The sequence below is a fragment of the Mastigoproctus giganteus genome, chromosome 3 (genome assembly GCF_048544385.1).
Source record: "Mastigoproctus giganteus isolate SK-2022 chromosome 3, ASM4854438v1, whole genome shotgun sequence".
NCBI classification, from domain to species: domain Eukaryota; kingdom Metazoa; phylum Arthropoda; class Arachnida; order Uropygi; family Thelyphonidae; genus Mastigoproctus; species Mastigoproctus giganteus.
Window position 1 is genome coordinate 223,319,419 of NC_143577.1, and position 18,420 is coordinate 223,337,838.

The following is an 18,420-nucleotide window of genomic DNA, read 5'->3' on the forward strand; positions in this document are numbered from 1 at the left end:
ACATTCGGCTACGGTGAAGACTTCATTTAACTCGGTCATATTTGGATGTCCTTGCATGAAATTGGATGTCACATTTGGATGTCTTGCATCAAATGCCTCTACTAATGCTAATGCTAATGTCTGATGGGAAATGCTCATGTTTGAAGGTTTAACTGGCTAAATTGATGGTATTTAGTTCAGAAAGCTTATCACTGACTTTAGGAAGGCAGTTAATCTGTTTCTGGGGATGGGGGGGGGGTGAATTTCCAGAAATTAGTAATTGATGCTGATTGCAAGTACTAACCTACAGCAGAGCCAGCAGCGGTAAGTGGTGCTGGTCAATTGTCAGAGCGTTAATACAGCTTGATCATGTCCGATTATGAGATTCTGTAATATGAAAAGGAACTGCAAATAATAAATACCTGGGTGCCTTGGTCACTTTCTTCTTCTTCAGAATCACTTGAGTATAACGATACTAAAATCACCTTATAAACTTATGCATATCTTTATTAATTTTAATGATTACTGAGAGCAACACACATACGTGACTGTATGGTCCGGCGCCACCTACATATGTAGGTCGCGCCTGCATATCTCATATGCAGGTTATTGAACGAGTATTGATATAAATGACCACTACAATGCTTCCGAGTTACTCTTCATTTGTACATTGATTTAACACTTGCTTTAGAACTATTTTCATTTTCTAAAACAATGGAGGATACAATTTTATAACATAATTTGGTTCATCATTTGTAAATTTTCTCTTTCAAAATTTATTCTGTACATCTCCATTCAAGCTTATCATTTTAATTTTCTGTGAATAAAAAAAAGGGATGGTGCCATTAAATGTAGTTTCTCCATATCCTCTTCTCTGTTTTGACAGTACATTGTTCATACAAAAGTCCTGGGAATGAGAATCAGTCAGAATATAATTCAAATTTACCTAATAAACTTTGTCAGCTATAAGAATAATGGAAATTTTTTTCTTTTTTTTTAACTGTGAAAATTAATAAATTAGTTTAAATATTCATTTAATTGATGATTTATGATTGCAACTTAAAATAAATGAGCACATCATATATTGAAAGATGCTTAATCCCAATCATCCATATCACATCCCAGAAATCAGCCCAATTTTGTAAAACATTTCGTGTATGTAAACAGCATAGTCTTTCTTTGGCTTACTAGTAGTAATTTGCAATTGTAATTTACACTACAACTGCACTTAGCAGTTGTAGTGTAAAAAATTGGAAAGTTACTAGCTATTTTTAAAATGCTGCCATAGGACTGAAAAATTGCCTGGAATATTTATTGGAATTAATTATGTTTATTAGAAAATTTGATGCCATTTAATATCATTCACTACAGTTTTTTTTGTATCAGTTTATAGATTGATTTGACATGCATATGTAATTGCTTTCAGATTTTAGATGATGGAGGAGATGCTACCCACCTGATGTTGAAGAAGCATCCAGCTTTATTTGGCATGATTAAAGGTATTGTAGAAGAAAGTGTAACAGGAGTTCATCGACTCTATCAGTTATCTAAAGCTGGAAAACTTACAGTGCCTGCAATGAATGTTAATGATTCTGTAACAAAGGTATACAATTCAGATACTTAGTTATCTGTTTAAATTTTATGTGATCTATATGGAATATTATTTTAGGGCAAAGCTTCGATTTGTACATAGCAATGGAAAACTGGGTTTGCTATTGAATTCATTGATTTCATATTGTGTAGGTCCTCCATTGTGAGTTGCCCCAGTATTGCATTATTCCAAATAAAAAGCACTGCTAAAAGGGAGAAGTATATTGCTATTTATTTAAGCTGTATGCTATAGAGCCCATATCATGATTACAATCATATTTTGGGTTTAATTATAAGTAGGCACTGTGAAGGTTTGAACAACCCACTTATAGGATCACATTGCCTACTTACCCACTGAGTCTTACAAATAGATTCAAAGCCATGGTATGGGTGATGGTATTAACAATATATGGAAATAATTCTTGGGATACATTACATGCACTTTTAACCTGCTGACAACTTTGACTAATGTCTACCATTTCTATTAGTTGCATTTTAAATATGTAAAGTACCTGTGGTTTTCACCATGATTGTCCTTCAGCATTAAACACTAAGTTGCATTTTCACGAAAATTTATATTTAACTTTTTTAGAAAAATTTGTTGAGTCATCCCAAATTTCATCAAAATCAGAAACCTGGTAATGGGTAGGCCCACCTTTCGCTATCATAAGAACAGTCACATGGCAAGGCATTGAGTCCACTAGTTCACAAAGGCGTTCCACAGATATTTCCATCCATGCTTGCTGCACTGCTGTAAATAATTCCGTAGCATTAGTGGGTGGAGGATCCAAAGGTAGGGACCTTTGCACAACATCCCAAAGATGCTCCACAGGGTTCATGAACGGGGAGGCCATTCCATGTGGTAAAATCTGCCGAATGCTCTTCGAACCATGTTCTAGTCACTACAGCTCTGTGGGGAGGCGCATTGTCTTGCTGGAAGAGTCCATTGCCCTGTGTGTGCACGATGACCATGAAGGTATGCAGATGGTCTGCAGGGATGGACGCGTAACCTGGGAGGCGCCTCCGTAGCCAGGTGGGAAGGAGCAGCAGTGCATAGCACACGCTTCTTGATTAGACCGGGGTTCGAGCCCGTCGCCACCAAATACGGAGGATGCGGAAAGGTCAGGGAATGACCACCGCATATCCCGGAGCAATATGGCCTTAGTTGCTAATGCTCCTAAAAACCAAATAACAACAACAGCGTAACCTGGAGCATTCGAACATACCAGAGATCCCAACATGTGCCAGTTGAACATGCCCCAGTTACCGTCTATGTGAATGCAGTGTACCTATATACCTGCCAAGCAGTGAGTTCGTCCACAAGCGAGAGGGTGACAGCATTGCATTGCCCAGGAACCAAGTATCCCATGAATTCTCTCCTTTCAGTGTGTATATCGATAATCTTCTGCTTCCGTTGAGTTGAAATCCTCTTATCCTTAGTTTTGCTGTTGAAATTCTGCTCAAAACTTGAGCAGTGTATATAGTACTGATGTACTTTTTGTATTCCTGCTTCTGTCATCTTGTGGATAAAACTTTTTTTTTTTTAAAGCAAGCATTTCTATTTAAATGTTTTTTCTTTTTTTGTTTTTTTTTTTTGTTTCATTAGCCATGCTCATAATTCATCAGAAGGAATTAAGACTCCTCTTGCGATATGGCTGTCCCAGAATATAAAAAAAAATTATATTAAATTTTAAGATTTAAATTGTACATCTCTTTTTATATATTTTATTTTTGAAATATTGTCAATCTAATGATTTATGCATTGGTTGAGGGCTGTGTTGAACTTTATTTACTCTAAAATTTTTATTTCTTTGATTTCATATAATAATATCAAATAGAAGAAATATCTTCCATATGTTCTATCTTATATCCTGAACTTTTTGGTAATGTTATTATTATTGATGGGAATCCATATTAAAAAAAAATAAATATATATATATATATATATATATACATATATATATAAATTAAAAGATTTGATGCATACTTACAATATAATGATTATTGTTTTTGGCAATGATGTTGTATAGGCTGCTTTCTATAAGATATATGTGTTGCTGCTATCTTTAATTTTATGTTTTTTAACTTAATAAACTTAAATGAACTAAAGTGCTAACATAAATTGGAGTGCTCATCCTTTAATAAAGACATCCATAATTTTTATCTGTGTAGCATGATTCCTTAAACTAACTGAGCCAGGTAAGATATGCTAAAGAGGTTTAAACTTATGTAGTAAACATATTTATCATCTGAGCATATTATTTAGAAGCTCCACTGAATATTAATATAATTATCCTTTTCAGACAAAGTTTGACAACTTGTACAGTTGTAGAGAATCTGTTCTAGATGCGTAAGTATTTTTTAAAACTGTGTTAAAATCAAAAAAACTATATAATTTATATTTGATCTTAAATATTAATGATATATAATAGTCAGCACACTACTTGATCTTGATTTGTAAAATGCCTCCACCTAATTGCAGAAATTTTGGTAATATCTCACAATTTCCTGACATATCATATGGGGTCTCTTTTATTGGAAAAATGTGATATGTCTAAAGAAATATATTAATTTAGTAATTGACAATATTTTACAAGTATTTAAAAATTTTTTCAAACTCGTTATCATTACCTCCATGATTTTCCCTAAATACTGAAGTCAAACTGACTAATCTGTGGTTACCCACTTCACTTATAGAACTGCCTTTATACGTATTGGTGATAATACATTGGCATTTCTCCAAACCAGAGGAATCTCTTCCAAGTTTAGTGATGCCCTCATAATTAACCACGTATCAAGCTGAATGTGCTGCTCATTTTTGATAAAAATCAGCTTGTCTTTTACCAAATATTTGATCTGTTTAATGGTTCAAATGCACCCGATATTTATAATTATAATTGCTATATGAAAGTAGACATTCATTTAGTGTTTAAATAAAATTGTGGTGAATTTTTTAAGCACATGTTCATGAAGATCAAACTGTATAGTGTATTATAGGTCCTTTGATCCTGTAAATATATGATTATACAGAACAAATAATGATTGACAATGAATATGTAATGCCACACATTTCTAAAGACATTCTTCATAAACTGAGATTATTACTGAATGGGATTATTCAGTAATAATTCGTATATTAAGAATTCGCAGATAAAGGAACCACTAGGTGACAGTGATCAGTGTACTTATGTGGGATTTACTTAAAGATATAATTACCATCAGGGATAAAGGTGACTAGAGTTGTCTCACAGTTTTTAAATTCTGTACAGTGGAACCAACTGATGATGTGACAAACATCAAATTCTAAGTGGGAAGCATTCAAGGAATTAATTGTGGAAGCTACTAGACTTTTCATACTGATTAAGAAATATTGCTCAAGGTTTAGGCCTAAATGGTTGTCAAATGAACTAATGAGACTCATGGCAGAGAAGGAAAATGCATGGGATGCATATAAATTATCTGGCGACACTGAAGCCTATGGCAGATATAAGCTGGTCTGTAATCGAGTCACAAAGAAGGTTAGGAAGGCAGATTATGAGAAATCTTTTGCAAAGGATGCTAAGAAAAACAACAAGGATTTCTTTACTTATATAAATTCTAAAAGGAAGGATGGATCAGATTGGTTCACTTGATATTAATGGTTCAGCTGTTGATCATCCTGTTCAGATAGCAAACAAACTGAATGAGTATTTTGCATCTACATTCACACATGAGGAGTTAATCAGGGGGGGATGCCAGAAGTTTATCAAACTCTGGGAGGGTGCTAAATGATTTTGTAATAACTGAGAGCAAAGTGGAGAAGTTGTTGAAGTTAAACATAAGAAAGGCACCTGGAGTGGATGGGCTCTATCCAGTTATATTAAAGGAGGCGGCAAAGGAATTAAGCAAACCCTTAGCCATAATTATGAGAGCATCCTTGGACTCGGTAAGTCCCCACAGAGTGAAGATGTGGAAATGTATCCCCAGTTCACAAAGGGCGATCTAAAGGTAACATGAGTAATTACAGACCAGTTTAACTCCTGTTCTGGGGAAAATAACAGAGTCATTGGTTAAAGATGCACTGCAGGATCATCTAGACAAGACTGCAGTAATAATTCAGACACAGCATAGGTTTGTTAAGGGAAAGTCTCGTCCGACAAATTTGATTGGATATTACGATGTGGTTACAAAGGAACTGGATGCAAAAAATAATTAATTTTGATATCATGTACTTGAATTTCAGGAAAGCATTTGATAATGTTATGCATGGAAGACTACTGTACAAATTGGAGCAGTATGGTATTAATGGTAAGTTATTACAATGGATAAAGGGTAGTTGAGCGGGAGAAGACGAGTGGAAATCAGTGGACGCTGCTCTTCATGGATTCATGTTATTAGTGGAGTCCCACAGGGTTCAGTATTGGGCCCACTGTTGTTTTGTATATTTATCATTAGCATTAGTATAGAGGCATACGATGCAAGAAAGCAAACTTATGCAGCATCAGCCAAAAAAAAAAAAAAAACCCCATTTCATCCCTCCATTCGTTCCAAATGCCTGTCCAGCTCAGCCTTAAATTTATATAGGCTATTAGCTTCCACAACAAAAGATGGAAGCCTGTTCCACTGATCAACTACCCGCTGGCTAAAGGCAAATTTATGCACATCTATTCTACAACTATCTTTCCTCAATTTGAAACTGTGTCCCCTCAGGTTCTTAGTCTGAGTTCTTAGTCTAAGAATCCCATCAGCATTCAGCTAGCTCAACCCATTCAGGGCCTTATACACCTCAATCAGATCACCTCACAGGTGCCTAGTCTCCAGACACTGTAATTTGCAAAACTTAAGCCTTTCTTGGTAAGAGCATCCCTTTGTTCCCCTCACCAATCTTGTTGCCCTTCTTTGTACTCATTCTAACAACTCTACATCCTTCCTAAAATGAGGCCTCCAGACCTGTACACAGTAGTCTAGGTGTGGCCTGACCATTGCCTTGTATAACGGGATTATCACCTCCCTGTCCCTGCTAGCAAAGTTCCTACATGTCATTGACAAGACTCCATGACCTGACCTGGCAGCCTGTCTGCACTGCTCAGCAAACTTCATATTTGGCTGCACAATTACCCCCAGGTCTTTCACTTTCCACTTCCCTGAGTGTAGTACCACCCAGTTAGTACGTTTCTCTTCGGTTATTGCTACCCATATGCAGTACTTTGCATTTGTCAATGTTAAACTCCAGTTACCACTTCTCAGCCCATTTTCCCAACTTATTTAGATCCAGTTGGAGTAGCATACTGTCATTACTGTCGTTAACAACCCTGCCAACCTTTGTATTGTCTGCAAACTTGGACATTAAACCTAATATACCTTCATCAGTATCATTGATAAATATGCAAAACAATAATGGGCCCAACACCGAACCCTGGGGAACTCCGCTAATAGCATTTGTCCACGAAGAGCAATGTCCATTGATTACCACTCTCTGTTGTCTCCCACTCAACCATCCCTTTATCCATTGTAGCAGCTTACCCTTGATGCCATACCTCTCCAATTTGTACAGCAGTCTTCCATGTGCAACAGTATCAAAAGCTTTCCTGAAACCCAAGTATATGATATCAAAATTATTTTTGGCATTCAGTTCCTTTGTGACCACATCATAGTAACCAATCAAATTGGTCAGACAAGACCTCCCTTTGAGAAAACATATGTTGTCTTGACTATTAATGTAGTCTTGTATAGATGATCCTGCAATGCTTTGATATTGATGAAGGTATATCAGTCTTAGTGCCGAAGTTTGCAGATGTTACAAAGGTTGGTAGGATTGTTAATAACAGTAATGGCAATGTGCTACTGCAACAGGATGTAGAAAATTTGGGAAGATGGGCTGAGAAGTGGCAACTGAAGTTTAATATTGACAAATGCAAAATACTGCATATGGATAGAAGTAACCCCAGAGGAACATACTAACTGTGTGGTACTACACTTAGGGTTGTAAAAAATGAAAAAGACCTGGGAGTAATTGTGCAGTTAGATATGAAGTTTTCTGAGCAATGCAGACAGGCTGCAAGAGTAGGTCATGGGGTTTTGTCAATGATATACAGGAATTCTGCTAGCAGGGAAAAGGAGATGAATTATCCCTTTGTATAAAGCAATGGTCAGGCCACACCTTGAGTACTACGTACAAGTCTGGAGGCCTTGTTTTAAGAAGGATGTAGATTTGTTTGAGTGTGTACAGAGAAGGACAACAAAATTGTTGAGTGTAACGAAGGGGTCTTCTTACTGAGAGAGGCTTAATTTCTGTAAATTGCAGCGGCTGGTGGCTGGCAACTGCGAGGCGATCTGATTGAGGTGGATAAGGCCTTGAATGGGTTGAGCACACTAAATTTTGATGAGATTCTTCCGCTTGTACAGATTACGAACATAAGGGGGCATAAATTCAAATTAAGGAAAGACATTTGTAGAATAGATGTGTGGAAATTTGCATTTAGCCAGCTGGTGTGTAATTGCTTGAATAAATTCAACGAGGAACTGGACAAACTTTTAGAGGGAATGGTTGTGTGAAATTTTTTTTTTTTTTAGCTGACGCTACATAAGCTCATACGCTTGCTTTCTTGCATCACAAGCCTTTACTACTATTACTACTATTATTATTCACACCTAAAAAACTAAGTTAACATGCTATCTTTCTGTTATTAAAAAAAAAAAAAAAAGCATAAAATAACATATACGTTGTGGAATTTAAAATATCTGTCAATTAATTTTGTCTCTCTTTTGGATATTCTTATTTGACAGTGAAATCTCATAAGTCTTCAGAATATCAAACGTTTCCTTTTGATCTTTTCCCGAAAGGTTCTGCAAATTTTCTATATTAATGTATTTTACCCTAGGGGCTTACATCTGGTGAGTATGGGCTTGGCTCACCCAGGGTCCTGAGCTGGATATCATCATTCTTCTCTTTCTTGGTGATTCCCTTCTACTTCTGACTCTTCTTCTCTCTCACTCATTCTTTTGGCTGGTGCAGCAAAAGCCACGGCATCCTTGCACCATATGGCTAATAATAATATTCCTGGCCTACTGCTGGGGAGACTGGTTGTTACACTTCAAGTGGTATACAGGCACTCCCTGGCTTATGTAATACTCAACTTATGGAAATTCAACTATATATGAGTTTTGTCAGCTAGTGCAAACTTAAAAAAATCGTGGAGACGTATTTTGCATCCCATAGGAATAAATGGAGGCATCATGAAAATATCGTAATGTGAACCCGATAACACATTGGCGTTTTTTTTTTTTTTTTTTTTTGGTAATTCATTCCGGAACTCGGAAGTTGAAAATTTCGCTATATAACTAAGCTATTTATTTCTCTAAAAGGTCATTTTTTTTAATGAAAATTGTATTAGTTACCAATTCGAATAATTAAAATGAAGTACACTTTCATCGTTATCGTATGTTCTGTTATAAGAATAAATTTTGAACGCCTTTGTAATATTTTTCTAAAACACATTTCTGGAGGTCACTACCATAAAACAATAAAAACAATTTACATTTTCTGGTTTATTGGGCTTTTCTGTTAGTACAGTCTGTTATAAATGGGTAGTAAACTCTATCTTATTGCATTTGCCATAATACCAATAAGAATCTTCTCTTCATTCCTATTTACTTATTACAATGGTGAAGGGAAAGAGACCAACGGAAAGTGCAAGTGGTAGCAGTGCTAGAAATTGAAGGAAAATTGATTTTGAAATGAAGATGATTAATTAAGAAGTACGAAGCAGGACAAAGTTTGTCATCTATTGCACGGAATTTGGTCTCGCTGCTTCAACAGTGAATGCTATTTTAAGGGACAGTGCACTTATAAAAGAACATATTAAAGGATCGATGCAATTAAGATCAACAGTAATCACAAAACAGTGTTCAAGTGCTATATCGAAGATGGAAAAGCTATTAATAATATGGATGGAAAATCAGATTCAGAAGCAAGTGCCCCTGAGTCCAATGGCCATCCAAGAAAAAGCAACAAGTATTTCTGAAGATATTAAGGATAAGCACGGTGAACCCCCCCAAGCTAAGTTCATGGCAAGCAACAGTGGTTTAATAGGTTTAAGAATCATGCTAGTTTCTGCCTCATGCAATTTGGCTGTTGATATTTCGTGCAACTATATTGTAAAGAGCAGGGAAAAGATATCAAATGTGGTGGAACAGTTAACTAACAGGTCCTCAACAGAAAGAAGAAAATAGATTCTACTGTAGCCATTTAGACCAGCTCCCCTTTCTTCCATAAAAAAATCACTTGCAAATTAAATTCTGTTGACTCTGGTCGTTGCTAAAGTAATAACTTTCACATATAAATGACCAGACTGCTGGGTGTAGATACATTAAGATCTGTGTCTATTCCTGCCATTTTGTGTGGCACCGAAGTCTTAACATCAGACATCTTCCTGGCCATCGTTCATGAGAGAAGACTTGTATTTGCTGCTAAGATGATGGTCACGATCATTTCTGAGCCTGACTTCTGGGCTCACTACAACTGGAGGATCCCAGTCCCAAGCTTTAGAGCCATCCCAGGCCATCCCAAATTACCTGATTGGTTCCTACCCATGCAAATGCTGAGATATATACACTATGGACAGTGACCTCTAAGTTTGCAGTAGATAAAAAAAAAAAAAAAAAAAATAATAATATATATATATATATATATATATATATATATATATATATATATATATATATATAGGCAGATTCCACTCCACTGACCTCCTTCTTAGACTCATGCCATAAGACCGTAGCACCTATTCCTCAGGACTTATCTATCAATGCTGCAGTTACATCACCCCAGTGATTCAGCCTTTCTGTATCTTGCTATGATAATTGGTGACCTAACATTCCCATTCATGACTAGTTGTGCTTTGCCAGAGGTAAGTTGTATCTGTGCTCAGAACAAGCTTGTGCTTGCTTGGTTCCACTGACAAATAGCCATCAAAGTAATAATAAAATATTAAAGACTGATTGACTATGATAGTAGTTCCTTGCCACACAATCTCCACACTGTTGGCCTGCACTATTAAAAGGCTTTACTCAAGGTAATAGTAGTACTTATTTCCTAACATACTGTTGTATCTAAATTTAATTAACATTTCTACCTAAATGAACCTATGAAAATTTGTTAATTTATTGTGCTCTAATCTTTAATCATATGGTCGTCTAATTTTTCAATAGCACTGTGTTCTAATATTTTGTGAATTTAGTTTTTATCATTCTTATTCATTGCGATCATCTTTTCACATAATCCACTGGCTTGTAGCTGTGAAGGGTGTTGTATCTGGAGATGTGCTTTATATATATAATAAAGAGTTCTTCCATTTAGTTTTAGGACTTGCATGCTAAAAAGATAAAGGACTTTTGGAGAAAGTAGTGGATAGCCATAAATAAATAAAATTGTGTGCAGCTTTTGATGGACCATCCATTTTGAGTTAGTGCCAGTAATATTTAAGATTTCTAAAATTCAAAATTTTAAAAGCTTATTGGTAATTTATCCCTTGACCACACATGTATTCATGAATGTGAATTTTTCATTGGTAGGTTATATATCTAGGTCTACAGCAGGGTTACAGAATGCAGCAGTTGTGTTACTAGTGATCTGTCAGACCTAAGGTAACTCACCATGGATTCAATAGTAAAAAAGAAAAAGAATCCTGGATGTTCTGATTTCATGAATAATATAACAATTAAAGGGATAATAAGGGATAGTAACAAGGTTCCAATCACAACCCTAGTTGTGATTGGAGCCTTGTGGAGTTGGTATAACAAGTTGGTTGTCAAAGTTTTCTGATGATACAAAGGTTGAAAGGTTGCAAATATTAGTTAATGCAAATTTAAGAAACTTTTTAGGAAAGGGAAAAAGAAAAAACCTCATGTAATAAATGTAGGAATCCCAACACTGCTTTACTGAATTAGTGTTTTTACTGAAATTTTGTTGATTGTTTTAATCATTCAAATATTGAATTCCATTCTTTTTCATAGTTTTATAAGTGAAATACTGACCAAGTTTTCTGATTATTAATTATAGACTGAAGCGTACAACGGATACCATGTTTGGAGGAAAGCAAGTCCTTGTGTGTGGATATGGTGAGGTGAGGTAAACTTGACTGACTGTTCCTTTTTTTCATCTATGCATAAATAACATTTTAATTTTTGGGTGTTTGATAGTTTTTGAAAAAATTAAAGTCTGGACAGAATTTATAACTCAAATTGCCAGCTTAGGAATGTTATAAACAGTTGACAGATTCCAAAGTCTGAAACAACAGTGCTTTGAAAAGTAAACTCCAGCTGAACCCAAAAGTAACTGGTCACTCTTTATTGAAGATAAATATCATTTTTGAATTGTACTGAAAATATTCATAATATAGAACAATTCCTGATCCAAGAAAGGGGAGACAGTAAAATTATGGAAAACATGGCTTCCTACAATGTGGATACAGTTTCGTGGCATCCTGTAACTTAGGTACAAAGAAATTTTGACACAGTATATAAACAGTTTAGTAGGGCTTTTGATGCGTCTCACATGAACCTTTTTTAAATATTAGAATTGTGTCATTGCTAGGAAGTCACTACTGTAGATAATAGGTTGGTTAATATTAGAAGAGAGAGATTTTTTATTTCCGAGATGTTAATCATAAATTACAAAACCATGTAATATGGCAGACATTATAATGTTAGAATTATTTGTCACAAAAATATGAAAATGGACCCTAAACAGTATTGACACGAATTGATATGCCAATATTGATATAAATAGTTTGTTCTACTATATATGAGTCATACCAGTTAATTAGTTGCTAGTGTGGCAGAGTATGTACTGGTAGTGTCAACATGTCTCTTACTTGATGTTCAGTTTCCACAGTGACTTCCTTGTTTACAGAATGGCATTTAAAATTGATATTATGAGAGCTGCTACAAATTTGTTTGCTTTTACTGAGTTACCTAATACAGTTTTAATTAATGTGAGGTTCATAAGAATTCTATAGTTGCTGTGGAAGAGATGGGATCACATAAATTTGTTGTACTGTTGTTTGCGTAAATGACAGTTCAGTGCACAAGACAATTCAGTGTATGAGATTTTTCTGTATGTGACAATTTGATGAAAGACAGTTGGTGGCTATGAAAATTCAGTGGATCCTCTGGGAGAATTTGGTGTATGGAAAAGTAAGGCAGAAAATGCAAGTTTTTAATGTGCTATGCCATAAATGGTGAATTTAGTGATTATTGTCACTGTTCTTGATATGTTATATTTTTTATGGAGCATACTGTCCATCTTTGTTTTTTAATGTATATTCTACTTTTTTTTTCTTTTTTTTTTTTTTTAAATAGTTGCATTTTTTAGGAAATACACAGTGGAGGAGAGTTGTTCCAGAGATCATTAATGGATGCCGTCTGCATCTTGCGACGGTCAGTTTGCATCTTTCACTGTAGTTTTTATTAAAAGAAGTTAGCAGTAGGCTAGTAAAATGGATGGGTTAAGTGTAGGCAGATAAGCTTTCATGGAGATTGTGTAGGGGGTCAGAATTGCAGTCAGTCCCCTAGATGGAAAAAGTGCTCTGGCCCAGTGAGGCATTCTCAGTGCTCCTGACTAAGAGATGGTATGCCAAAAGACACTGTTAGCATGAAAGACAGTAGTTAAGAGTGTTTATTACTTTTTGCATCAAACAAATAAGGCATCTATATATAATGCTTGTAAACTGCATATATTTTATTGTCTGTTTGCTTTGTTTGCGTCATGAAAAACCAGTTACCAGATGGGGGAACTAACCAAGCATCCACCTATAAAAATTCCTCCTTTTTGATTGGTTTAGAACCACCTTTTACATCATTGATTTTATTAATTTCTGATCTCTGTGTGATACACTGATAATTCAGTATATGATACTGAATTATCATACACCAATACAGAATATATTATTAATACTGGAAGGATTATTCAAGAGAGCAATCAGTCCACACAGCATGCAGGTCAGCCCATAAACACTTGTAGAGACATAATACACAATAAGGCAATATTATGGTCTGATTCACAGAAGCACATAAAACCTAACAGGGTTTTAGCAAGAAAAGAAGCCCTCTTCATTTGCTTCTAATAATTTCTTATTTGTCCAATCTTTCTTTAAATTTATTTGTACTACTGACTTCCAAAACACCAGGTGCAAGGTTTATTCTGACAATCAGTTAATCTCTGGGTGAAGGCTAATTCAGCACATCAATTCAGTTATTCTTTATTGCTATTCTACCAGTATCTCATCTTTTTAGTCACTTTTTAACCAATAAAAGCCATTACAGATTGTTATTGGAGATGACGGAAACTTAGCAGGATTTGAGTATCTTAAAATGATAAACCCATATACCTACTTTTAAACCTGTTTTGCATCACTCCACAGTAACAGGAAATGGTAAACAATAGTTAGAGGTGATAAAGTATGACCAGGATAATGGTCTGTGGGAGCACAGACCGATAACTGCAATTGTGTGGGTTTTTACGCTATTATGGTGAAATGTGCTCCCCTTCACTGAAATCTTCAATCATATAAAAAACAAATTTTCAGAAACTTCTCTTCATTCCTATTTACGTATTACAATGATGAAGGAAAAGTGACCAACAAAAAGTGCAAGTGGTGGTAGTGCCAGGAAACAAAACAAAATTGATTTAGAAATGAAGAAAATAGTTAAGAAGGACAAAGATTGTAATCTATTGCAAGGGAATTAGGTCTCGTTGCTTCCAGTGAATACTATTTTAAAGGACAGTGTGCATATAAAAGAACATGTCAAAGGATCAATGTACTTAAGATCAACAATGATCACAAAACATCGTTCAGGTGCTATATCGAAGATGGAACTGCTGTTAATAATATGGATGGAAAATCAGATTCAGAAGCAAGTGCCCTTGAGTCCAATGTGTCCAATTCAAGCAAAAGCAAGAAGTATTTATGAAGATATTAAGGGTAAGTATGGCGAACCCCAACCCAAGTTCGTGAAAAGCAACAGGTGGTTTAATAGGTTCAAGCATCATGCTGATTTCCACAATGTTAAAGTATGCAGTGAAGTAGCCAGTGTCGATTCTGCAGCTGCAGAGAAATTTTGTGATGTGTTGGAAAAAATTATTGATGAAGGCATCTATTTAATGCAGCAAATTTTTAACGTTGATGGGACTGCTCTGTATTGGAAAATACATTGCCAAAGAGGAAAAGACAATGCCAGGTTTCAAGGCATCAAAAGATAGGGCCACGCTCTTGCTTGGGATTAATGCAGCAGGAGATTACAGAATAAAACCACTGCTTGTGTACTATTCTGGAAATCCTCTTGCATTTTAGGGCATCAATAAAGCCACCCTACCGGTGCATTTCCGATCGAACCAGAGAACATGGATAACAATATCTTTCTTTGAGGATTGGTTTAAATGCTGCTTCATTCCCGAGATTGAAAAATATTGTAAAGACAGTGATGTTCCTTTCAAGATTTTGCTTCTATTAGATAATGCTCCTGGACATCCTACACATCTAGATGATTTCAATTCGAACGTGAGAGTCACCTATGGATCAGGGTGTTATTTCGAATTTAAAAGCATACTATTTATGCACATCATTTGCTCAGGTATTGTCTGCAGTAGATGATGAGAAAAATTTTATTTTAAGATACTTTTGGAAATCTTACGATATTTACCACGCCATCTTAAACATTAATAAGGCCTGGGCAGAAATTACTAAAAGTTGCTTAAATGGTGCATTGGAAGAAAATATGCCCACAGCATGTAAAATGGCTTCTAAGTGTTTGAAAAAGACAAATCATATGTAAAGGTTGCAGAACTACTTCAGTTGGAGGTTGAAGCCAAAGACGTGGAGCAGTTAATAGAGAAGGAATTATCTAACGAAGAACTTATTGACTTGCAAGTAGCGATACGGAAAGAAGAAAATGCCGACGAAGCTCAAGATGAACAAAATGAGGAGCCAAGATGCTTCATCGCCAGAGAGATGGCAATGGCGAGGTTTGAGATGGATCCTGAGAACGAAAGATTCTTAAAAGTTAACAGAGGGGTGAATGATATTCTTGCTTACTACAAATCTACGATGAAAAGAAAAAAGCCACCATCCAGTCATCCATTAATGTTCTTTCATAAGGTCGAGGCGGCCGACCCCTTCTAAATCTCCACAGCCCTCAACCTCCTCAGCACTTATCAGCTGAAGACGTTGATTATGGCAATGATGCTCGAGAGGTAAAACTTACTGATGTTATGCCTGTCTCCTCTCTTTTTTTGTAATTTTATAATTTTTTTAAATTGCATGCTGTTGTAATTTTTCCTGCTCATGAGATAAAAAAATTGAATAAATACAATCAATAATTCTATTTACATGTTTGTTGAACATTTCTTTTCTGATTCAATCAATTCAGCGAGCACAGTTGCAAGTGCTGCATGAGCATGAGGGAAATTCCAATTTATGTAGCATTCCGCAGAATGCAACCCTTACATAAGTCGGGGAGTTCCTGTATTCTAAAAGTATTTCAAAGGCTATAAAGGTATTCCAGTATAAAGGATGTACTAATTGGCTGGATGGGTATTCTAGATTGGAAGTTCTTGATTTAGATGTTTGGTGATTTTTTTTTTTTTTGTTTATCTATGAATTTGAAGTTGTTGGGTAATTTTATAAATGTAGAAAAAAAATTACAGGTTGGTAAAGGATGTTGCTCAGCACTGAAGGGCATGGGAGCTATCATATATGTAACAGAAATCGATCCAATATGTGCCTTGCAGGCATGGTAAGAAATTTTTAATATTTTATAATTTTATTTCTGCATTAGAAAACAATCCCTAAGCCTCAGGCTGCATATCACTATAATTTCTAATAACAACCAACAGATTGGTTTAAGTTAAATTTTATTAAAAGAAATAAATATATACATAATTACAGCACTACAACAGATTTAAAATAAAATAAAAGCATTAAAATATATAAAAAGCTATAAAATAGAAGCTTTCAGGGTGAGGTGTTCCTTTATCAGCTAGTTAGTGTATAGTGTACTGAATATATATATATATATATAAACTGGGTAAGATAATAGATCACTGGGCATGTTCGTAAAATCAGAACTCCGGCGCTGCTAATGCAGTATTATGGATGCGCAAGGAACGCCAGCACTCGTTGCACTGTAGGATGGTAGACTTCATAATGGGATGTATATGAACTCCCCTATTACAATTAATAATACGGCTGCATCTGACAATGTGGAGTACTTCAAGCCACTAGCACTGGCGGTAATCATGTGAATAGTCATGTTTCAATGTCGCATCAGGATCAAGATTATGTTGCTCAACCTAATAATGTTCATCAACAGTAGAGCATTAAAAGTTAGCAGTACGGAGAACCACCTCATACTCTGAAACACAATCTTTTAACCTCCTAGTAGTCTCGCCAACATAGCACATCCCACAATCTGGGCATGTAACATTGTAAATTAAACTGCTATGTAAAAAAGGAGGAATAGGTGTCTTTACTCTGGAGATGATGGAATACAATTTCCTACCATGGAAATTGTATTTTTGTATTTCTGTTTGACCAGAATTTCACCTGATACTCTGAAGGTACACTGTTGCCATACAGCCACCATCCTTTCATGAATGGAATTTGGCCCATTTCTTTTTTTCGGTGAGAAACTTGACTGAATAATGCTCCAATTTCAGCAAAACCATATTTTTTTATAGGGGTCTTCCTTCTTTCTGTTACAGCAGCACAACCTAAAAGCATAACAAAATCAAAATTAGCATGATTCAAGTTGAGATATGTAGAAACATGATAAATCATGAATAATTGAAATATAACTATGAGAAGTACCTTAGGTAGATAATTTGTTGAATGCCCCTCATACAAGCTCACAAGTTTGATCTGAAGTTCTCTGAGCAGTGCAGATGGGCTGCCAGAGCAGGTCATGGAGTTTTGTCAATGATATAAAGGAATTTTCGCAAGGAGGTGATTATCCCTTTGTATAAGGCAATGGTCAGGCTACACCTTGCGTACTGCGTACCTGTCTGGAATCCTCATTTTAGGAAGGCTGTAGAGCTGCTGGATTGGGTACAGAGAGGGGCAGTGAGATTGGTGGGGAACAAAGGGATGCACTTACGAAAAAAGGCTTAAGTTCTGCAAGTTGCAGCGTCTGTAGACTGGGCACCTGCAAGGTGATCCGATTGAGATGTATAAGGCCTTGAATGGTTTGAGCAGGCTCAATGCTGATGGGATACTTCCGCTTGCTCAGATTAAGAACCTGAGGGGCCATAGATTCAAATTGAGGAAAGACAGTTGTGGAATAGATGTGCGGATGCTTTCCTTTAACCAGCAGGTAGTTGATTGCTGGAACAGACTTCCATTTGTTGTTGTTGTGGAAGTTGATAGCTTAGTAAATTTAAGGCTGAACTAGACAAGGATTTAGAGTGATTGGATGGGTGAAATAGGAAGGGTTTTTTTTTTTTTGTTTTTTTTTTGTTTTGGCTAATGCTGTATAAGCTTGAATCATATGCCTCAACTAATGCTAATATACAGTGTGTACAATTCCCTGGTGGGAAATTGCATTCCATCATTTCCAGAGTGAAGATACCTATTCCTCCTTTTTTACGAAGTGGTTTCATTTACTGTATTACATGCCCAGATTGTGGGATGTGTTATGTTGGTGAGACTGCCAGGAGGTTAAAAGATCTTGTTTCAGAGCTGAGGCGGCTCTCCGTACCTCTAACTTTGAATGCTCTGCTGTTGCTGAACATTATTGGGTTGAACGACATAACCTTGATCCTGACGTGACATTGAAACCGCCGTCTGTTCACACGATTACTGCCAGTGTTTGTCACTT

General features: G+C 35.9%; 1 protein-coding gene across 3 annotated transcripts in view; it reads left to right on the top strand.

The window, feature by feature from the left end:
- LOC150088784 (adenosylhomocysteinase-like 1) overlaps window positions 1-18,420 on the top strand; it is a 333,024-nt gene that overhangs the window by 208,205 nt on the left and 106,399 nt on the right. For all 3 annotated transcript variants that reach the window (XM_090370894.1, XM_090370896.1, XM_090370895.1), the window contains exons 8-11: window positions 1,406-1,582; window positions 3,873-3,919; window positions 11,609-11,672; window positions 16,253-16,341. In XM_090370894.1, the coding sequence (XP_090227020.1) occupies window positions 1,406-1,582; window positions 3,873-3,919; window positions 11,609-11,672; window positions 16,253-16,341 (377 nt within the window). The remainder of the gene's footprint in view (window positions 1-1,405; window positions 1,583-3,872; window positions 3,920-11,608; window positions 11,673-16,252; window positions 16,342-18,420) is intronic.